General features: G+C 60.6%; 6 protein-coding genes across 6 annotated transcripts; 4 read left to right on the top strand and 2 right to left on the bottom strand.

The window, feature by feature from the left end:
- Nucleotides 1-306: 306 nt before the first annotated feature.
- Nucleotides 307-2,023, top strand: BXZ73DRAFT_77086 (MFS transporter; the record flags this gene model as incomplete). The annotated part of the gene is made up of 5 exons (XM_048022582.1): nucleotides 307-431; nucleotides 487-568; nucleotides 621-1,512; nucleotides 1,591-1,770; nucleotides 1,860-2,023. 5 exons carry the CDS (start codon nucleotides 307-309, stop codon nucleotides 2,021-2,023), a joined length of 1,443 nt encoding a protein of 480 aa, XP_047878433.1.
- A 456-nt stretch (nucleotides 2,024-2,479) lies between these two features.
- BXZ73DRAFT_77087 (uncharacterized protein) lies at nucleotides 2,480-4,923 on the bottom strand (the record flags this gene model as incomplete). Its single annotated transcript, XM_048022583.1, has 3 exons — nucleotides 2,480-3,575; nucleotides 3,645-4,460; nucleotides 4,511-4,923. The coding sequence occupies 3 exons, from the start codon at nucleotides 4,921-4,923 to the stop codon at nucleotides 2,480-2,482; spliced, it is 2,325 nt and encodes a 774-aa protein (XP_047878434.1).
- A 3,598-nt stretch (nucleotides 4,924-8,521) lies between these two features.
- BXZ73DRAFT_45925 (squalene monooxygenase) lies at nucleotides 8,522-10,137 on the top strand (the record flags this gene model as incomplete). The annotated part of the gene is made up of 4 exons (XM_048019599.1): nucleotides 8,522-9,259; nucleotides 9,333-9,799; nucleotides 9,856-10,027; nucleotides 10,081-10,137. The coding sequence occupies 4 exons, from the start codon at nucleotides 8,522-8,524 to the stop codon at nucleotides 10,135-10,137; spliced, it is 1,434 nt and encodes a 477-aa protein (XP_047878435.1).
- Nucleotides 10,138-10,802: 665 nt separating this feature from the next.
- Nucleotides 10,803-14,411, bottom strand: BXZ73DRAFT_77089 (uncharacterized protein; the record flags this gene model as incomplete). Its single annotated transcript, XM_048022584.1, has 5 exons — nucleotides 10,803-13,725; nucleotides 13,777-13,905; nucleotides 13,960-14,061; nucleotides 14,121-14,319; nucleotides 14,369-14,411. 5 exons carry the CDS (start codon nucleotides 14,409-14,411, stop codon nucleotides 10,803-10,805), a joined length of 3,396 nt encoding a protein of 1,131 aa, XP_047878436.1.
- Nucleotides 14,412-15,683: 1,272 nt separating this feature from the next.
- On the top strand, nucleotides 15,684-16,322 carry BXZ73DRAFT_100815 (uncharacterized protein; the record flags this gene model as incomplete). Its single annotated transcript, XM_048014694.1, has 5 exons — nucleotides 15,684-15,736; nucleotides 15,790-15,977; nucleotides 16,028-16,165; nucleotides 16,235-16,258; nucleotides 16,312-16,322. 5 exons carry the CDS (start codon nucleotides 15,684-15,686, stop codon nucleotides 16,320-16,322), a joined length of 414 nt encoding a protein of 137 aa, XP_047878437.1.
- A 2,256-nt stretch (nucleotides 16,323-18,578) lies between these two features.
- Nucleotides 18,579-19,984, top strand: BXZ73DRAFT_89649 (NAD(P)-binding protein; the record flags this gene model as incomplete). Its single annotated transcript, XM_048025349.1, has 4 exons — nucleotides 18,579-18,942; nucleotides 19,154-19,526; nucleotides 19,585-19,654; nucleotides 19,718-19,984. 4 exons carry the CDS (start codon nucleotides 18,579-18,581, stop codon nucleotides 19,982-19,984), a joined length of 1,074 nt encoding a protein of 357 aa, XP_047878438.1.
- Nucleotides 19,985-21,571: the final 1,587 nt, after the last annotated feature.

Raw genomic sequence — 21,571 nt, forward strand, 5'->3', positions numbered from 1 at the left:
GCTCCATTCTCTCTGCCAAATGCCGGTAAGATGTTTTGCTTCCCTGCACAACCGTCCTAGCCAGGCACTGACAGACGTTGGGAATAAACTAGCGCGAACCAGAAGCCAGCTGACCCGCCCATTCATCACGTCCGGTGCCGTATGACCACTTCCCGCGGATCTATGGTCTTCCCGAAACCTCAGGCGTATCGTACGGTTCAACCGCCGAAAATATAAGGTCGGGGGGCCGGCGCGAGAGTGGGTGTGGCTCCCCCCGGTCCGCTTCAATCTCTGCACGCCCCTACCGCCTCGGACGACGCGCCAACGATGTCCGACACGAAGCATGAAAAGACCTCCTCGCAAACTGAGGATCTAGAGAAGGCGGGCTTCGACGGAGAGGTGGAGGCTGCGCCTACGGAGTACAGGGAACTGGGCTCGGCCGAGGACAAACGGTGCGTCACGTCCGTCTCGCGCGTGGACAGGCTCTTATGCGTTGTCGTGGCTCAGACTTGTGCGGCACATCGACTTGCGAATGGTCCCCGCATCCATGTTCATCTACCTGCTGTGCTCGCTGGACCGCTCAAACATCGTACGTATCCTACTCCTTCCACGCATACACGAGTTGAGGAGCCGTCCCGCAGGGAAATGCGAGGATCCTGAACGCGGACGCCGGTCACTCCCTCCTCCAATCCCTCCACATGACACAGCAGCAGTACCTCGTCGCCCTCATGATCTTCTTCGTCGCCTACACCGTCTTCGAGACGCCCTCCAACTACATGCTCAAGAAGTTGCGCCCCTCGCGCTGGATCGCATTCCTCATGTTCTCCTGGGGCGCGATGACCATGATCCTCGGCGGTGTCAGCAACTTCGGTGGGCTCGTCGCAGTCCGCTTCCTCCTCGGTGTCTTCGAGGCCGGTCTCTTCCCCGGCATGGTCTACGTCCTCACCTTCTGGTACCGCCCTGAAGAGCGCGCGCTCCGCATCGCCCTCATCCTCGCGTCCGCCACTCTCGGCGGCGCGTTCGGCGGCGCAATCGCCTACGGGGTCGGCAAGCTCGACGGCGCGCACGGGATCGAGGCCTGGCGCTACCTCTTCTTCATGGAAGGCGCGCCCTCCTGCGCCGGCGCCGTCCTCGTCTGGTTCTTCTTCCCGGACTACCCGGAGACCGCGCGCTGGCTGTCCGCGGACGAGCGCGCGCGCGCGGCGGCGCGGCTCGCGGGGCTCGCGAGCCTCGGGCACCAGCGCGCGACGTGGGCAGAGGCGCAGCGCACGCTGCGCGACTGGCGCCTGTACGCGCACTACCTCACCTACATCACGATCTCCGTCCCGTTCAGCAGCATGTCGCTCTTCTCGCCGACGATCGTCGCCGGGCTCGGGTACGAGGGGCTCGAGGCGCAGCTGTTCACCGTGCCGCCGTACGCGATCGCGTTCTGCGTCACCGTCGCGGTCGCGTACGCGTCCGACAAGTACGAGGTGCGCTCGATCGGCACCGCGGGCTCGATGCTCATCGCCGGCGCGTGCTTCATCGTCGAAGGTGCGTCCGTTCGTCCGCAGCGTTCCGCGGTTTGGATCGCGTGTGTGTGGGGAAAGTGCTGACGGAGTGTGGCGACAGGCGCGCTCCCCGCGGAGTCGTTCAAAGTGCGCTACGTGTTCTTCGTGATCGCGCTCTCGTTCGCGTTCGCGTGCATCCCGCCGCTGCTCAGCTGGCTCACCGCGAACCTGCGCGGCACCGGCGCCTCGACGCTCGCCGTCCCGCTCAACGTCTCGACCGGCCAGATCGGCCAGATCATCGGTGCGTGGCGCGTCTTCTCGCCCTCTGGGCGCGAATACCACCCCTCCCCGCCTCTGACTGGCTGACTCTGGCGGCTTTCCGCACGTCAGGCGTTTACATCTACAAGGCGTCCGAGTCGCCCAAGTATCCCACGGGACACTACACCAACGCCGGCTTCCTGCTCGTCGGCGCCGCGTCCGTCATGGGGCTGCGGTTCATGTACGTCGGCCGGAACAAGAGGCTGGGGCCGGGGGAGCAGAAGTGGCGGTTATGATTATTACGACCGGCTTTTAGAAGGCTCGCTCTGTACACTAATACTACGACCCCGACGTATTCGGTCTTCAAGTCGAACGCACGCTGTTCAAAATGGCAGATGTCTACGCTGAGGCCGATCCTCGCGTTCTTCGACGATGCGATGTGTTTGAGTGACGTTCCTGCCGATGCACGAAGACCCACTCGAAAGGTGATGAAAATGCCCTGCTCTGAGGGATCTTTCACGATTCGCAGTTGTACAATAACGATACAAAACGCAGAGACGACAGGCTCGACCGGGACCAGGCGCAGGGAGCGCGCCTCTGCTACTACTACAAGCTGAACACCAGCGAGGACGAGCAACATCGGCGGAAAGGGGAACGGGACGAAACGAAACGAAGCAAAGCAACAAAGAAAAAAGCACAACGTACACGAGCAAACCGGAGCCCTTCTCAATTTAACGAGCACCGTCCTTCGCTCACTTCTGCACGCGCAGACGCTTCGCGCGCGGCCGCGCAGCCTGCTCGTTCGTCTTTCCCATCTTCACCTCGCCACCGTCCTCCTCGACCTCGACCTCGGGCTCCTCTTCCGCCTTGCGCTTCTTGCCCTTGGTCGCGCGCGGCGCGCGTTCAACGGCCGTGGCCTTGGATTTGGATTTGGATCCTCCAGCGACGGCTGCGGCGCGCTTCGTGCGCCCGGCGGACGCGCGCGCCGTGGGGCTGGCCTCCGCGCTGCCGGAGGAGGAGGTCGAGGCGCGGGGCGGGTGGGCGACGGAGAACGCGCCGACCATGGGGTGGGAGGCGTCGTCCTCGGCAGCGGCAGTCGCGCCGGAGCGGGTCTTGCCTCTGCCTTTGGTCCTGCGCGTGACGGGGGCGGGAGCGGGAGCCGTGACCTTTCCCTTGTCTTTCCCGGACGCCTTGGACTTTACGGGGGCGGCGGCAAGGGCGGAGGCGGTGGCGAGGGCGGAGGCGGAGGACTCGCCGCAGACATCGGCGCTGGGGGGCTGACGACGCGCGGAGAGGAGCTTCATGAGGACCGCGTCGCCGCGCTCGACCTCGTCGTCTTCGTCGATCTCCTCTACCGTGGGGAGGACGAGCGCGCTCACGGCCCGTGGCCCCTTGGCCTCGGATTGCGGCGCGGGCTCGCTGGTCGATGCCGCGCCGTCGCCCTCCGCGCCGAACTTGGGGGACCAGGCGGGTGCCTTCGCCGCCCGGACTTTGGTGGGGTTCTGTTCGCGACGGGCGGAGGGTCCCGCGCCGTTGGTCTCCTTGCGCGCGGCATCTTCGTCCTTAGCCTTCTCATCGACGGGGACAAGCGTAAACGTGAGCGGGACGTCCTTCAACATCGCGATCGCCTCCGCTCGGGTGACGGTGTCGGGGGCCTTCCCCCAGTTGACGCTCCAGGTAACCTTGTGGTTCTTGAAGAGCGGCGTCTCGCACAGGTCGTCCAGTGCCTTCGTCTTCGCGACGCGCGCCGCGACCGCCGCGGTGAAGACCTCGCGCGCGAACCCGCTGCCCTCCGCGAGCGTGAAGCCGGACTTCTGCTGCCACTTCAGGTACTCGCCCGCGGTCTCTCTGCGGGAGAAGGCGGTGGGGGTCAGCGAGGCGCGCGGTGGGAGAGCTGGAGGGGGACGAGGGACTCACCGGACCAAGTGCGCGCGTCCGGCGGCGGTGGAGACCTGCCTCTGCGCCGCGTCGTGCTGGACGCCCATCTCGAACACGAGCCCCTTGAGCTTCGCGTCGTCCCAGCGGAGCAGGTTCGCGACCTCGGCGTGCAGGTTGCGCGCCTCGCCCATCGCCTTGTGCACGCCGTCGAGGGTCTTCCCGAGCAGGGCCGCCTTCTGTGCGACGATCGCCTCGTCCTCCTCCGACAGCGCGACGGCGCGCGCCTTGCCTTTGGCCTTTCCGTCGGCCGCTCCCTCCGGAAGGTGGGGCCCCGGGGGGTGTTGGATCTGCACGAACACGCCTTCCTGGGTGAGCGTCTCTTTCTGCAGTTGGATGGCAGTCTCGACGCCGGCGGCGGTCTTGTACGACCTGGACGTGTCCGTTTCTGCTTCCCGCGGGGTCCTCTTCGGGAAGCGTTCCGCTATGGGCTTCGGAGCCGCGCGTGGCGGGTCGGTGAAGGGGTGCGGAATCGGGATCGGATCCATGGGCTTCGTCGCCGAACTGGAGGCCGTAGCGGACATCTTGGGGTTGATGGAAGTGGAGGTGTTGGAAACGGTGGTGGGGTTCGAAGAGGTGGTGGGGTCGGGAGACGAGGTGGAGATGGAGGTAGAGGTGGAGGGTTTGGTGGACGACGACGAATTGGCGGAAGGGGTGCTGGTGAAAGTGGAGGGACCGGTGTCAGCGTTTTCGCCGATGGGGAGGGTGTCCTCTCGGCTGAGGATTCGTGGCGGTGGTGGGGGATGGGGGAGAGGGTACCCCAGGTAGATAGCTTTGTCAAGCTTTTCAAGGTAATCGCTGTAGAGTCGGTCAGAAGAAGCGTTGGAGTATCAACTTCAGCGACGCACATGCCCCCGTCAACGATATTCATTTGGTGCTTCGCGATCGTCATTACTCCTTGGTACGAACTGAAGAGCTCTTCCACATCCATGACGGTCTGGTTGTGCGCGTCGCGGAACTTGCACATCATACGGCGGGTGACGGCGAAGTATCCCGCCATAAGGGCGTTGAGCGCGGCGACTTCATCAACCAGCATATCGACCTTCTCCTCGGCGGTCGCGCAGGCGGAGAGCGCCTTGTCCATGCTGGAGGCGGTGGAGGAGTAGTGTTGCAAGTACAGGAACTCGGTGGGATGTGGGGCGGGAAGCTTGAGAAAGTGGGCGGGTATGTCGTAGATCTCTCCGTCGTCGAAATCAATGGGGAAGAACTGCATGTGGACGTCCTTCCGGTCGGGAATCTCGACTCTGATGTTCGCCGGCATGTCGTGAAAGTGGTGCCTTCTGGTGGAAGATCAGAGAGGGGAGGAGAGCTGAGATAGAATGCCGTGTGGCGAGAGGTGTGCAGGTGGAGGGGGGTGGTTGAGGGCGTGTTCTGAAGCAGCGGCGACGAGAATTGGTGGCTGGGAACGTCGAAGGCGAACTGGCAGGAGATATGCGTGGCGATGGGGGCGCGGATGTTGGTGGTGGGAGGAAGAGAGAGGGGGCGAGTACAGTTGGTGGCGGAGTGGAAAGTGGTCGCCGCTGCTTGAGCTCTGGCCGTGTTCGGTTTTGTGAGCGCTTCCGGACTGGACGAGCCGAGAGTCAGGCACACAAGAGAACAATAGAGCAGCTTACATCGTCTTGTTCTTCCTACTATACGCGGCTTATAATGGCACTACTATAGTGACAATAGGATTCGGCTTCGGGGAGCCAGGGATAGGCCACAGTGCGCCACCGTAGAAGGTGGCCAACAAGGGCTCAATGCCTCAAGCCTCAAGGAGCTCAAGGCTTCCGACGCGCCCTTCGCGAGTAGAAACACGGGCACGGAAGGCGTTTTGGTCATTATTGGCGAGGAGTCGCGGTCGCGAAGACTCTCGCTGGCATGCTGAGGGCAACCGGTGGCACATCAGAATGTGGACTCGGACGCGCTGAAGACCACAGAACGCACCCGCGAGCCGCAGCTCATGAGCCTGCTTTGTCTTGTTAGCGAGAGTCTTGTGGTCGATGACTCACCTGCACCTCACGAGATCAAAGATTGATAAGCCCGGTTGATCCCCCCTCCCCGCGCCGCTTTCGGAAACCTGCAATGTGCATAACACGCCCACTAGCAGCGTCTCCTGTCAATATCGACGCAATTACCTTGTGCGGTAAGTTCAGACCCCTCCCCTAATCTGTATGTCCCCAGGCGCCTCACCTATGTCTGATTACTCGGGGGTGGCCGGGTCAAGATCTCCCGCCGCCGCAGCCACCGGTGTTATCTCCCGCGCCCACGCCGCGCGCTTCCCACCCGCCGCGCGCCTCCCTGCCCCGCCACCCGTGCTCGCCACCCCCAACAGCGAGCTCGCTGTTCCTGTGCCCTGCCTCCCTCTCCCCTCCGTTTCCCTCCGTTCTTTTTGGTACCTGCTTGTATTTCAAATGCGCACCTAATGACGCACAATGCAATAGCTACACTTGGCTGGGTGTGCCTGCACTGAGCCCTTACACCCCTCAAAATGCGTGCAATATAGGAACATACAGAAGCATTGAATTGATGGGCTAAGTTCTGCATCGGATAGCTGTATATGAGGACTGCTGTAATCTAAAATCGCAGGTGGATACCTAGAGAGGTGCAGGTATGATGTCATATGTTATTTCAGAATGACATACCCCACAGTGATCTGGCATATACATGTATCGTTTTATGTACACCCAGAATCGTACCTAGATATCATTCAGAGTGTATTGCAAGAAGAAGCAAGTGAATAGACGATGTTGTGGTGATGATATGACATATGCTCAGAAGGGGGAGTTGGCTTGAAACTGCGGCCTTCATATGTTTTTGTGCAGACCTCTGATCACTTCGCATCTTGTTTCGTTATGTTTATATGCATGTGGAGAGCTCGGATCGTCTGTTTGGTGCTTATCGGTGAAGGACTGAATACAGGCCATGGTATGTCATTTTTCTATGACATAGGGTATAGAGAGGTACTATGTGCTCCGATTGTTATTCTAAAAGGCGGAATAGAACACGGTCATCTCCTGCTCAATGATGCAGAAACAATCTCGAGAAACGGTCAAGGAGTCGCTGAGATATGCCATATGGGTCTAGAATGGCAGGTTGCACAAAGGACGCCCTTGAACCACCCACACCACTTTGCACACTTCAAGCTCATATGGCATATCTCAGCGACTCCTTGACCGTTTCTCGAGATTGTTTCTGCATCATTGAGCAGGAGATGACCGTGTTCTATTCCGCCTTTTAGAATAACAATCGGAGCACATAGTACCTCTCTATACCCTATGTCATAGAAAAATGACATACCATGGCCTGTATTCAGTCCTTCACCGATAAGCACCAAACAGACGATCCGAGCTCTCCACATGCATATAAACATAACGAAACAAGATGCGAAGTGATCAGAGGTCTGCACAAAAACATATGAAGGCCGCAGTTTCAAGCCAACTCCCCCTTCTGAGCATATGTCATATCATCACCACAACATCGTCTATTCACTTGCTTCTTCTTGCAATACACTCTGAATGATATCTAGGTACGATTCTGGGTGTACATAAAACGATACATGTATATGCCAGATCACTGTGGGGTATGTCATTCTGAAATAACATATGACATCATACCTGCACCTCTCTAGGTATCCACCTGCGATTTTAGATTACAGCAGTCCTCATATACAGCTATCCGATGCAGAACTTAGCCCATCAATTCAATGCTTCTGTATGTTCCTATATTGCACGCATTTTGAGGGGTGTAAGGGCTCAGTGCAGGCACACCCAGCCAAGTGTAGCTATTGCATTGTGCGTCATTAGGTGCGCATTTGAAATACAAGCAGGTACCAAAAAGAACGGAGGGAAACGGAGGGGAGAGGGAGGCAGGGCACAGGAACAGCGAGCTCGCTGTTGGGGGTGGCGAGCACGGGTGGCGGGGCAGGGAGGCGCGCGGCGGGTGGGAAGCGCGCGGCGTGGGCGCGGGAGATAACACCGGTGGCTGCGGCGGCGGGAGATCTTGACCCGGCCACCCCCGAGTAATCAGACATAGGTGAGGCGCCTGGGGACATACAGATTAGGGGAGGGGTCTGAACTTACCGCACAAGGTAATTGCGTCGATATTGACAGGAGACGCTGCTAGTGGGCGTGTTATGCACATTGCAGGTTTCCGAAAGCGGCGCGGGGAGGGGGGATCAACCGGGCTTATCAATCTTTGATCTCGTGAGGTGCAGGTGCGATGACTCCTGGCACAGCGGCCGTGGCCACCGTTTCCGCTGGTGCACCCAATGGACTTCAGGGCAGGCTGCTGATATTGGAGGTAAGTAGCAATCTAGTGGCCAATTGATCCACATCAGACAGTAATGAGAGAGCTTCTGTCGAGTAGTTAAATTGGCAGAGGGATTATTTTCTACTGGTCAAAGTGTAATTGTTGGATATAACGAGAGCGCAGGCTCAGGCTTATTAAGTTAGGGAGGCAGATGTTCAGTAGTTTTTACTTATCTCCCGGTTCCCGTGAACTATTCTCACGAATACTTAATCTGCGCAAAAGTGACGTTGGTACCCCTGATATCGGGAAGTTTTTTCTTTGCTAGTAAGTACTGAAATACCGACGAGGGATGATGTTCTCCCCATGTGAAATCCATGAGTTGCACCGGAGAAATACTGAGACTGATGGGTGCAGGGAAAAGGCCGTGGGCGAGTCTCGAACCTCCGGACAGGCAAGCGACTTGGCCCACTACGCGCGCAATTAAAGTCGGCCCACTTCTCCAATAAAAGCATCAGTCTCGACCGTCGACTCGCCCGGCGACGCCTCGCCCAGACTCGTTCTCCAGCGCACAAAAGTCAACGCCCAGCATGGCCTCCTCGAACCCCTCCTCCTCGAGCTCTCGCGCTAGCATGTGGTCCACCTCCTACGACATCCTCATCGTCGGCGCCGGCATCGCCGGCTCTGCCCTCGCCCACTCCCTCTCCGCCGCCTCCCTCGAACGCAAACGGCCTCTGAACATCTGTCTCCTCGAACGCTCCCTCGCCGAGCCCGACCGCATTGTCGGCGAGCTCCTCCAGCCCGGCGGCGTAATGGCGCTCCGCAAACTCGGTCTCGCTGGCTGCGTCGAAGGCATTGACGCGATCCCCACATTCGGCTACTGCGTCATGCTCGACGGCAAGCCCGTGCACATCCCTTACCCCGACGGCCACGAGGGCGTCGCGTTCCACCACGGCCGCTTCATCCAGGCGCTGCGCGCGAAGGCACGCTCTGCCCCATGCGTCGACGTGGTCGAGGCCACCGTCTCGGAGCTCATCGAGTGCCCGATGACGGGGCGCGTGCTCGGCGTGCGCGCGACGCGCCGCGAGGAGGGCGCGGTCGAGAAGGAGGCGTTCTTTGCGGACCTCACTGTCATAGCGGACGGCTGCTTCTCCAACTTCCGGAACAAGGTCATGGGCACTGCGGGGATCACGCCGGAGGTTAAGGGTCACTTCGTCGGCATGGTCCTCGAGGACGCGCAGCTCCCCATCCCCAAGCACGGCACCGTCATGCTCGTCGAGGGCTTCGGACCCGTGCTCTCCTACCAGATTGGCACACACGAGACGCGGATACTCATAGACGTGAAGAACCCGGTCCCGTCAGACTTGAAGGTGAGCAACTTCCGTATACGCGCCTTCATCTCTCCTGCATTCTTCCCAATCCCAGTCTTACGCTCCCGCCTAGGCTCATATCCAAAATAACATCATCCCCCAACTCCCTGCCGCCCTCCACGCCCCCGCAAAAAAAGCTCTCGAGAACGACCGTCTTCGCCGAATGCCCAACTCATTCCTTCCTGCCGCCGAGCAAGGCAAGCAGACCAGGGAGGGCGTCATCCTTCTCGGCGACTCGTGGAACATGCGCCATCCACTCACCGGCGGAGGGATGACCGTCGCGTTCAACGACGTCGTCATCCTCCGCGACCTCCTCCTCGACGCCAAGCATCTCGCAGACTGGCCAGAGATGTCGAAGCTCCTCAACCGGTGGCACTGGGCGCGCAAGCCGCTTTCGTCGACCGTCAACATCCTCAGCGTCGCGCTGTACGACCTCTTCGGCGCCGACGACCCTAGTCTCGAAGTGCTCCGGACAGGATGCTTCAAGTACTTCGAGCTCGGCGGCGCATGTGTCCGCGATCCCGTGAGCCTCCTCGCCGCGTAAGTGTGCTCTCCGCTGAGGCTGCGTGCGCGCTGTCTTACCTGTTTGTACACAGCATCGAGCAGGCGCCGTTCTTACTCTTCCGGCACTTCTTCACGGTCGCCTTCTACTCCATCTGGGTCATGTTCACGCATCCGCGCCAGGTGGGCGTGATCGACGGTAAGCCCGTGCTCCGCCGGCCGCGACCGGACGAGTACCCCTTCCTCGCGTTCAAGAGCATACAGGTGGTGAGTGTCGCGTCCTCTCCTCGTCTGCGTGCGCTTGCTCACGCATTCCATAGTTCTGGATGGCGTGCATCGTGTTTTTACCCCTCGTCTGGACAGAAGTCGGCAACTAGAGCACCGTTTCTGGTGTGTAGACTGTAGCGTACACCATTGTAATATATACCCACGTCTGCGTATAGACGACATCCTAATGACTTTGGACGACATCACGGGCCCGATGAGGGCTTTGCGTTCGGAGCCGTGGGTACTACGTCACCGTCCACGCTCATGTGACGGACGCGCCAATTAGATGTCGCGGTGCGCGCGGGCCCAGTTGACGGATGCGACGGGTCGATGATCGCCAACGTAAACCACCCATCGTGCATAACCTCGCACGACTGCCGAAACCTGTATCCCCGTATCCTCGGCTTTGCTATTGACCCTAAAGCTGGGTCCCATACTTCAGCGTCAAATAGACAGCTGGCCAGAAGGGAAACTATCGTGAGCCTTTGACCCCCCGGAACAACAGGATCGTCGGCTTCGAAAGTCCAACGACTTCGTTTCACTATCACCAGCATTCAACACTCGACACACCAGAGCAGCTCCAGAAAAATGGTCAACAGACCGATAATGTCATTGTTACAAAGCCCCAATCGACAAGAACTATCAGAACGCGCGGAACACAGACGGTTATAACACACTACAAGTACACTATACCACAAGACAGGCGCGAAGACAAATAACCTCATACATACGGGATATATTAATCTACAACGTTGCACTGTCCTCAAGTAGACCTCTACAACTCCCTTCGGAGCTTCTTCGTCGGGCGGAGGTCCTTGTCGTGCGCATCGACGACCGGCAGGTCCTCCTCAAACTCATCTCGGCCGCGCTTCGCCGTGGGCACGCGCTTCGCTTCCGGCACGCCTGCGCTGGCCGGGTCAGATTTGAACGGCGACGGCGGGGCAGCGAGCTCGAGGCTCTTCTCCACCTCCTCCAGGTCCGCGTCCGTATCGTCCGAGCCGGCCACTCGCGCCGCCGCGCTCCGTTCCAAGCTGTCCTCGCCTTCGTCCACGCGCGCGCGTTGCGGCGTCGCGGGGACGAGCACGGCGGGTGCCTTGCCCTTCCCGCTGCCCTTTGGCGTCGAGGAGGCGGCGATGGGCGAGAGCCACTCGAGCGACCTCGTCGGCGCGGGCTGCGGGATCGTGACGAAGACGTCCGAGTGCGTGGGGGTGGCGGGGAGCGTCGGCTCGATCCTGAGCTTCTGGGTCTTCGTCTGGGTCCTGCCCGCCGTCGACGGGCCAGCCTGCGCGTTCGAGCCCAGCGAGGACGTCCGGTGCGGGGTCTTGGTCTTGTGCTCGGAGGCCGCCGACGAGCCAGCCAGGAGCGAAGGCGCGCCGCTCCTCGAACCCGACGCCGCGGGCGTGCGCCCACGCTTCTTCGCGCCAAACAGGGCACTCAGCCCCGGCTGCGACTCCGAGCGCTCGAGCTTGAGCCCCTTCGTCTGCTTCTTAGCCCGCCTCGCCGCCTCCTCCATCTTCCTCTTCTGCACCGCCTCCTCCCTCTGCGCCGCGGCCTCGGCCTGCGCCTGCGCCTGCGCCGCCCACCGCGCGCGCCGGCGCGCGTCCTCCGCCGCCTCCGCGTCCGCCCAGTCCCCGCGGCGGACGACGGTCTCGCCCGTGAGCGGGTGCACGCGCGGCTGCGGCGGCGTCGCCGCCGAGAACGTGAAGTCGAAGTCGCTCTCGAGCGTCGGGGACGCGAGCGGCGTGCGCTCGTCCGCGCCCAGCTCCGCCTCGGGGTCCAGCGCCCCGAAGTCGAAGGCGAGCCCGGGCGACGGGTAGCGCTCCCGGAAGTACTCGCGCGAGGTCTGGTACGGGTCCTGCTCGACGGGGCCCGGGGGGGTGGGAGAGGTGACGTTGTTCATCGAGTAGTTGCGCTGGAGGGCGGGGCGCGGGGGCGGGGGCGTGGACGTGAGCGCCGGAGACGGGGCGCGGGGGGGATCGGTGGGGGAGTGTGAGGGGCTTGGGACGGCGGGCTCGGGCTCGGGCTCGACGCCGAGCAGGCGTGCGAATTCGGTAGGGGAGAACGGCCGCGCGGTCCCAGCGCCGCTGCCGGTGCCAGGGGTGTCGAGTGTTGTCAGGGCGGAGGGCGAGGACTCGAGGGCCGGGAGGGCGGAGGGCGAGTCGAGGGTTGGGAGGACGGAGGGCGAGTCGAGCGCCGGGCGGTGAGTGATGATGACCGCGTTGTAACGCTGGAGGGGCTGGCCCCGCCGCCGTGTCTTCGGTGCTGGGGTCTCCTCGCCGCCTTGCTGCGGGGGAGTCGTGGGGGCGGAGGTGGCGGAGGTAGGAGAAGTAGGGGTGGATGGCTCCGGGAGAGCTGCGGGTTGGTTGGACTTTTCGTCGTAGAACGCACCCCAGCGCTGAAGGCCCTGCCGCCTAGCAGGCGTCGAACCATCGGGCAACGAAGGCTCTGGGTCCTCAGGCGGGGGCGTTTCTTCGAGCGGAGGAAGAGGGAACGGCGGTGCGACCAAGACGCGGGTGGTCACACCCTGGTAGGACCAGCCGAGCGTCGGGGGCGCCCTCACGGCGTGCGTGCGGAAGTAGGCGGCGCCGTAGATGTTCTGCACCCGCGTGCCCCGCACCCCGGCAACATTCGCCCTGCCTTCCGGCCGCTTGAAGTAGCGGTACGCTCGCTCGCTCCGGGGCTCGATCGCGACTTGCTCGATCTCGTTGTCGTTGGCTGCGAAGAAACGTATGGCAGACCCACGGTACTGGTTCTTCAGGGCTTCCAAGGTGTCGGGAGACGAGCCCGATTGCCTGCCCTTGCTCCTGCCCTTGCTCTTGCTCTTGCGGGGCTTCCCGCGGCCGTCCGCTTTGTCCGCATCGCGGGCGAGCCCCTGCGACGCACGCCTCCGCTCGATCTCCTGCTTGGCCAATAGCCGAGCGGCGAGTTGGGGCTGGTCGCGCCGGATCTCATCTTCGCTCGGCTGGACGATCGGGCCGTAGTCAGGCCCTGTGTCCTCTTGTTGATGCATGTGGATCAGGCTCGTGAGGCGCTCCTCCTCGTCCTTCCAGTCGTCCTCGTCGCTGCTCTCCCCGAGCTCGATGTCCTTATGGGAGTTCGATTCCGGACGCCCAGCCGCCTGACGCGCCTTGTGGTGCTCTTCCCGGACGTCGGCGAGGTAGAAGTCCATGTCCCGGCGCACCCAGGCGATGGCGGGCCAGAGCGGGTTGAGGCTCTTGTCGAGCACGCTGACGAGCGCCTTCTTGTTGTTGTTCTCCAGGTCGCCGTTGAGGAGAATATACGGCTCGTCGAGGTTCTCAAATTGGCGGATGATCTCCGGGTCCGCGAGCCCGCCGGCGGCGGTGAGCGCGTTGACGGACTGCTGGAGCGCCTCGTAGTCGGCGAGGGTCTTGCGTGCACGAGGGCGGGTCGGCGTGGAGGTGGGAGCGGGGATGGGAGCGGGAGCGGGAGGAACGGGGAGGTTGACGGTGGCCAGCGACGGCCGCTCCGGACGCCCTGCCCATGGGAGGTGGGATTGGTAGGCGGGCGCCTCGGGGAAAGGTGGAAGACGGGGGTTCGGAGATGTAGAGGGCAAATGGAGAATGAACGGGTCAGCCAAGGGTGGGGAATTTTTTGCGGCCTTGGTGACCTGGGTGGACTTGGTGGACCCGGTGGACGTGGTCCGCTTCCTCTTCTTCGCCTCTGCCGGTTCGGGGACGCTTGACAAGGGTGTGAGGATCAAGCGGCTTGCGGTAGGATGACCTGCTCACCTTTGCGTCTCCACGTCGTCCTTCTCTACCACAGACGTCTTGCGCTTGCGCGCCGCACCTGCGGCGGGAGCTGCGGGGGCCTCGAGCTCGGCCGCAGGGGCTGCGGTCTTCGCCTGTTCGGAGGCGGCGCTGTAACCGATATCGTAAACAATCAGTGCGTTAAGCGAAGGGCAAGCGAGTTACCTTTTCTGCGCGTCGGCCTTGGGTTTGGGCTGCGACGCCTTGCGAGCCCGAGTCGCCTTCGGGGCGACGGGTGGTTGGGGATCGTCGGCCGTGGTGGTCCCTCTGGTGGCGGAACATGAGGGTCGCATACAGACGGGAAGAGGGGGCGAAGGAAGACTCACGCGATGGCTGAGGACGGCCCTGCTTCGGCTTGGGGGTGGTCGGCGCGGGCGACCTTGCGGCTCGTGGCGACCTTCTTCGCGGTCTCGACGAACTTCTTCGCCGCACGGCTCGCGACATTGGCCTTGACCTTCTTCGTGGGGGCGGTGGTGAGGGTGGGGATGGGAGCGGCAGCGGCGGCGACGCGAGGGGCGGGGGCAGCTGGGTGGGTGGTCAGAGGTGGTTGGGATTGAACATGAGGGCGACATACCGGTCGTTCCGCGAGTCATGCTCCTGGTAATACGTCCGATCATGGTTTAGAGGTGTGGGAGATTGACTGTGGTGTCGAGGGTCGGGGGGGCAGGAGGGAGGGAGTGGGGCGGGGGAGGCGGGTGGGTGATATTGGGGAGGAGGATGGTCGATGGTCGTGGTTGGAAAGCAAGGGAGGTTGAGGTTTGGCGCCGGGCATTGTCCGCAAAAAAGGGCGCCCCGCAAGTGGTCGAGATCATTTGGCCACCGGCCTTTAGCCGAGGGTCGGTGCGTGCTCCCGCCGCGAGGGCGCCCGGCCCGCCTCGATGCTCCATTGATGCCATTATGGTTTCTGCTTCGCACACACCACCTGCACGCACCACGCCGATCAGGGAAAACGGAAAGTCGGGGGGAGAGACGGCGTGTTTCCCTTGAGAGCGGAGTTTCAAATTTGTAGGCACCTGAGTGGTGAGGAGTGGCCGGGTGGCGTAAGACAAGAGGACCAGACTTGAGACAAATTACTCACGCTCTTCCTCCATTGTTCCCTCAGCTAGTCTGCATTCTGCTCAGCGGACGTGATTTGCGTTTGTAACTGCGCATCATCACGCATGAAGGCCCAGGTGCTATCTGGAGCTTCCCCCGGGACGACGAGGAAGTCTGTTGACGTATTGGGCATGTATAAGAAAGCAAGATACAAAACAAAGCTCACCATTCACCAGCAAGAGAACATCTTCTCTTAGTATTTGCTCCGAGTCGACGTCTCTCGTCAACCCAAGAGCCGTTGATGGACCGTCGCGCTGACCGAGAGGCGTACGAGGGGTGATAGAGCGATTGAACACACCACAAGCGTATTCGAGGCATGGATCTCCTACCAGGGCAGGGACGGGGCAGGCTTGGGTGGTGGGCCACGTCATCGCGAACGAACACCGCCACGGGCAGGGTGCGATGGTTGGTATCCACCCCAATTTGGCAGGCGCGATGGACCGGCCGAGGCTCCTGCTTCGTTGGGACTGCTTTCCCACCATCATGCTCCCTTCCTTGATCATGAGTTCCCGCTCCGAGCCCTTCCCTCTTCATGCTCCCCTTCCCTCGTTGCTGGAATGAATCATGCTCCTTGAGGCAAGTCCTTATGCCGTACAACTCCGCGAGCAGTCGAGCACATGGATACGATGCCTCTCGGCGAACGGAGTGGCAACTTGATGTCCCGCCCGCTGTGACTCCTCGTTGCATTGTGCCACTCTCCCCTCAAGATATATTGCTCTGCGCCCCCCAGTCCTAGGCCTAAGACGTCTTCTCTGATCCCCACAACCCCGCCCTTCTCCGATTCCCGACGCAACATGCTCTCCATCAACCTCCTCCTTGTCGCTTGGGCTATCGCAGCCACTTTCGTGTATGCCATCCTCTGGCATCCGCTTCTTAGACTTGCTCAAGGGCCGTGGACAGTGTTTGGTGGCAGCCGCGCTCCTATCGTCGGGCAGAGCGCGCCAAGCTCGCCTGTTACTTGCTAAACCTCAAGCTGCGCATGAACGAGAGACAGACCCGCCAAGGCTTCTACACGGGCAGGACCCACCAACTCGTGCCGGTGTCAGAGGGCGCCGATCTACTTAAGGAGGGGATTGTGGGGGTCTATCGTGAGCACGAATCAGTCTCCTCCTCAGCGCACCTTCGATCCTCGTCCCAGTCTCGGATGGGGAAGTCGCGACGTTCTTGCGGAATCCTAGGCTTCAAGAGTTCCTTCTGCGGATGTACAACTCGGACAGCATGCGTCTGGACGAGATGATTCGTGACTATCATCTGCGCGAGCTTGAGGACTCTGGCAGTGAGTCCACCTTGTGCGTGAATGTCAGTGCGGGAGAAGTGCTGAGCTGCGTATTCCTTGCTTCACCAGATGACGACGGGGGGGTTGCGAGCGGTGTGTACTGCTTTGGAGTGCTTTGTGCTCCTGCATACTTACGTATATCAGAGGGCGGTTCTGAAACGCCGCCGCCGCCGTGCTCGCTCCGGCGACAGCACGCTATGTTAGACGTCACGAAACCAGTGGCCCCTGGCAATGGACGTCCTTGTCTCGTTGGGTAGGAGCGAAAGGAACGGGGATGGGAAGTTTCGTTTGAATGTTGTATCTATGGCATATACCCGGTGTGTTTGAATGCGGTGGGTGCGGAAGTGGTGTCTGCGTATACATATATACATGCATAGCGAATTCTCCGACGATGAACTTGGCGTTGCTGTCATCAACGTCCCTTAGCGCAGGCGCTAATCTACGAGATTAGATAGTACAGAGGGAGCTGGTCCCTGGAGAGTCACCGGAAATTGTGCGTAAGGAGCGAGGCATTTCGTATGATAATGAAGGTGGTGAGTGCGTTTTAGAATCGCTGGTACGCTTCAGGCCTTGAAGCTTGAGGGACAACGTGCACTGGGAGCTCGTGAGGAGGGAACCGGGCGATGCGATATAGGCGCCCAACGCTCTGCAGGTCGCTGGGGCCGCACCGTCGAGGCAAGTGCTCGTTGTTTCTCCCCACAATCTGATCTGACACCTGCCTCTCGACGCACCGCGCCTTGCTTGTGTTCTTTTTTGTCGTCAAGGTTGCCTTCGACATTGCGTTCCAGCCGTCCAGCCGACTTCCTCGCGAGGGATGCGCGCACGTTATGAAGAACAATGCAAGTCCCCGTACAAGGAACTGCCACACCGACGAAGCCGACACTCTGTACTCTAATGGAAAGGATCCCGGTATGAGAAGCGCGTGGCTGATTTGACGATAGCATCCCTTTGTGTCGTCTCAGCGACTATGATATCGACTTGCCACTCGGCTGTACGACGGTCAAATACAAGTGCGTCCCGGATCGATGCCGCACCTCCTCTCTGCTCTCCCATTATACACACCACCGTGAAGATGCTCTCCCTCGATATTCTCTCACTTCTCGCGAGTTATGCGCCCCATCTCTGCGCCGTCGGGGTGACAGTTGCGTACGGCCCTCCCTAGCCTCCCTCACGGCTCCAAATCCTCATCGCGCTTCCAGCTTCATTCTTCTGAATTACACCGAGCCGGCCGAGTCGTCGGCCCTTGTCCTTTCCTCTAAATCCTGTCGTGCGTCGACCCACTGTGAGTGCGAAGTTATTGTCTATTGCAGAATTAGGATGTTTACTGCGCATACTTATATCTAGCTTCGCACCACGAACCCGCCCCCGATCGCACCACTCGGGGACTTTTGCTTCTCACAGACAATGCGACCTCCCTAGCCGCCCCATCCGGGGACCTCGTCCGGGCTACCTCAATACCATCAGCTTCCCAGGCCCGTACTCCCTCCATAGGATCGCGTCGAGGTGGCAAGGAGAGGGCGACCATGCCGGGATCTAGAACTTCGGATTCGTTCGATCGTGTCCGTGTACCTTCTCCTGGACCTTGGGCTCCTTCCTCCTCCGAGTTCTCGAGCGCAGATGCGTATCCTGGGATGATTCGGGAGGGTACGTTCGCATATACTTTGGCGTCGATCGACGCTGTACTGAAGAATGCTCCGCAGACCTCAACTACAGTATCTTTGGAGACAATGCGTACGGACTGGCCTCGAATAACGAAGCCTCGGTTTCATTCAGCGATGGTGAGTCTGCGAGCTCTGGCGAGGGCGGGCGCGGTCTTCTGTGATGCATGGGTTCGACCCGTTCCTGACGCCTGCATTGTAGATGATGCCCTCGGCTCTTCTACAAGTGTTGTTGGTCGTGCTCGCCAATTCCAGGTCTCGGGGCTGATAACCGAAGCTGGCGAACAGACATCACAATCAAAGAAGCGCTCGGTTTGCCGGACGTATGCCTTCAGCGAATATTCACCCGAAACTTGGGAAGCAGCCTGCAAACGGTTTCGGATTTGAAAGCGGCTCGAGGCTCCCCAGCTTTCCCGTATGGAGTTGTCCTTCTACTCTCAGCCTGTTGAATTCCATACCTGTTGTCGCCTCGGTCACCTACGGTGTAGATACTTGCGGGAACGGCGTGAACTACAGATGTGCTCTAATTCATATGTTGACTCGTTTCCTTGCGTCTGGTATTCTGTGTGCACCGACCTTGCGTAGACGTCGTACCTGGGAGACGACCCCGTGTGCCAACCAGCATCGGGCTCCCGACGGGTGCGCCCTGCCCGCGCGCCTCGCGAGTCGCGAGCCAACTCGTCTCAAACTCTAACCTGCACCATGTCCGCTCTCCCGCTTCCTCTGGCTACCCCAACCTTCCCGATTCCCCACCGATGTCTCTCCTCGTCCTTTCCGCGCCCGACGTCCTCCGCGTAACCCAGTCATTCAAGCCCCCGGAGCTCGTCGCGCTCATGGCCGCCGTCTTCGCCCGCCTCTCCGCCCCCACCCCCGACCCCGGGCTCGCGCAGCCGCACCGCACCGTGCTCGCGCTCGCTCACCACACCGCGCTGTTCATGCCTGCGCGCGTATCTGGGGCGGGGACGACGCTCAAAGTTGTCTCGGTGCCCTCCCCGGATGCGCCGGAGGATGTAAGGGCGCGGGGGCTCCCGGCGAGCACGCTGGTGCTGGATGAGCGCACGGGTGCTGTGAAGGCGGTGGTGAATGCGCGGTTGTTGACTGCGCTGAGGAATGCTGCTGGTGAGTGCCTGCTCTCGGCTCTGTTCTTGCGTGGGTGGGTTTGGGCCGCGAGCGACTGCGGATTGGCTGGAGTGTGGCGGATGAGGTGGAATTGCCCCGGGGCGGATATATACTCTCTGAGAAGGGTGGGCGTGTCGCATAGCATAGGATCTGCTCGTTGCGATAGTCGGCGCATGGAGAACATCTCTCTGACCCTCAGCTCTCTGCGCAGGATCACTCCTCGCCACCCAACTCCTGCTCCCAACCGATGCCGCTCCAACGAACATCGTAGCCGTCGGCGCCGGAGCACAGATCCAAGCACATCTCAACCTCTTCCTCGTCGCATACCCCACCATAAAGACGTGCACCATCTTCAACCGCACGCAGAACGCCCGCCTAGCCTCGCTCCGCGATCGCATCGCCCTGGCTTTCCCTCACATTCATGTGTCCACTGGCTCTCTTAGCCCGGATTCGACCATGCGAGAAGCAGTCTCGAAGGCACAGGTCATCATCACCGCGACGTCCTCGACGGTCCCGCTATTCCCCTCCGAGTTCGTCAGTCCAGGGACGCATCTGTGCCTCATCGGATCCTACACGCCCGAGATGTGAGTGTCTTACACGCAGCGCACTTGAAGCACCGACTGATGCACTCATGGAATTCAGGCATGAAATAGACACTCCTCTGGTCCGTCGCGCGGGTAAGGTCGTCGTGGACCAGAAGGCCGCCTGTCTGGTACGTCCGTTCTCCCCATTGGCGTCTTCTTCGGAAGCTTACCAGATCTCTGCGCGTGATCAGAAGGAAGCTGGCGAACTGATCACGGCAGGACTGCAAGAAAAGGACCTCGTCGAGCTGGGGACCCTCTACGACTGCGACCTCGACACTTCGGCGTGGTCGCCGGATGCGACGAAGATCGCAGACGTTCGGGCGAGTGGGGATGTGACGATCTTCAAGTCGGTCGGCGTCGGGGTGCAGGACGTCGTGATCGCGAGCGCGGTGGCCGATCGGGCGGCGGAGCTGGGGGCTGGGACCGTCGTTGGGGATTACGACGCGGAGCTGCCGTGAGAGCGCGCTATGAAGCCCCGTATGGAGAGCTGTATCAAGTACGTTTACGTCTGTGTCGTGCATATTTGCGAGAGATTGACTTTGTAGCATTAGCAATCGAGAATTTCCCCTCACCTTTATGGTCTATGGAGAACTGTATCAAGTACGTTTACGTCTTTGTCGTGCATATGTGCGAGATATCGACTTCTCGCAGTTTCTTTGTAGCATTAACAATCAAGAGCTTCCCCACCACCTGCAGTGTACCGCGTCCTGCGAGAGGCGATGAAGATGCGTCTCCGCACCTGCTGTGCCCCCATCCTATCTCCGTCCCCACACCCCAAACACTCGTGCCTCAAGGCCCCCCTGCTGCCATCCATGGGCATTTCGCAGGCTTCGCACCCGGGATCTACCCGTGAACGACGAACAGCCAGCGAGCGGAGAGTCGGCGCGTGTGAACGCGTGTCTGCGCGTGAGAGGTGCGTGTTGAACGCCGCACGTGTTATGCGCACCCTGATGGACCGGCCCCCCATAACCCCGCGGGGAATTGACGAACAAGGTGTGATCAGGGTTCGGCGATCGGCGCATAATGTCTATCGCCCTCGACCCTCGATTCATGTATTCTTGCCTCCGACGGAACGTTCGAAGGCAGGGACCTCACATCCGAAGGGGTGTGAACCGCTCGACTTTGTTCCTCACAAAAGATGTGGCTAAGCATCCCCGGCGCCCGCCTGAACAGGGGTGCTGACCTTGACGGAAAGGTGTGTTGAGCGTTTCTATCTTCACATGCCGTTCTTCTCTCAACGACTACGTGGGACCGCGCGTGCGAGGGACCAACGGGCCACGACGGTTCAGACGTTGTGACTTAAGGGTGCTGCTTGGTGCATGGCTAACACGTGTCCTTCTGTAGCCCAGACCCGCCCGTTGTGCGTCCATATCGGCAGCGACAGGCAAGATCCCGAGGGGCGATGGGAGTCACTCGGGAACACTGCCCAGAAGGTGTACCTGAGCATTGTGTGTGTCTTGTGGTCTCGAATGTCGATGTCGCGTACCGCCTGACCTTAATCCTTGTTCAGAACATTAGTTCATGTCCGCATGCCCTTTGCAAGTCTATGAATATCCGATTCGACATCGTTTGACATGCCTACATCTGTCGATCGGTCCGCTTCCGCGGTGAAGACTTCGGAGGCGCCCACGTTGTAGACCAGGCTCGTGGTGATCGCGTTGTTGAAGAGGACTGCACAGCTGTAGAGCGCGGCTTGCGGCATGCGAATCGCGCCCACCAAAGCCGGTTTCCACGTTTGTCAATCTGAGATCCCGTCTTTCATCTAGCACCCCGGTCAAAGAGCAGCTGATAATCCGCGTGGTGGGTGGCAGTTTATCTCATGTTGAAGCGCTGCTTCTCTAATCACCAACGAGGGCAGGTGCCTATTCCGAGCCAGCGCTAAGTCGAGCACCTGCTGGACGCGTTGCCTCTCACTTGGTTCAAGCGTAGGGCACTCGGCGTGGCCACTGCGCCTCGCATCTACGAGTGGTCTGATTGGAGCTGCCACAAAGGTGCTTCCCGATGCTTTGTATGGCGCTTAATACAAGGGACCAAGCACGCCGAAA

Source organism: Epithele typhae, assembly GCF_022376455.1.
Source record: "Epithele typhae strain CBS 203.58 chromosome Unknown BXZ73scaffold_20, whole genome shotgun sequence".
NCBI lineage: Eukaryota > Fungi > Basidiomycota > Agaricomycetes > Polyporales > Epitheliaceae > Epithele > Epithele typhae.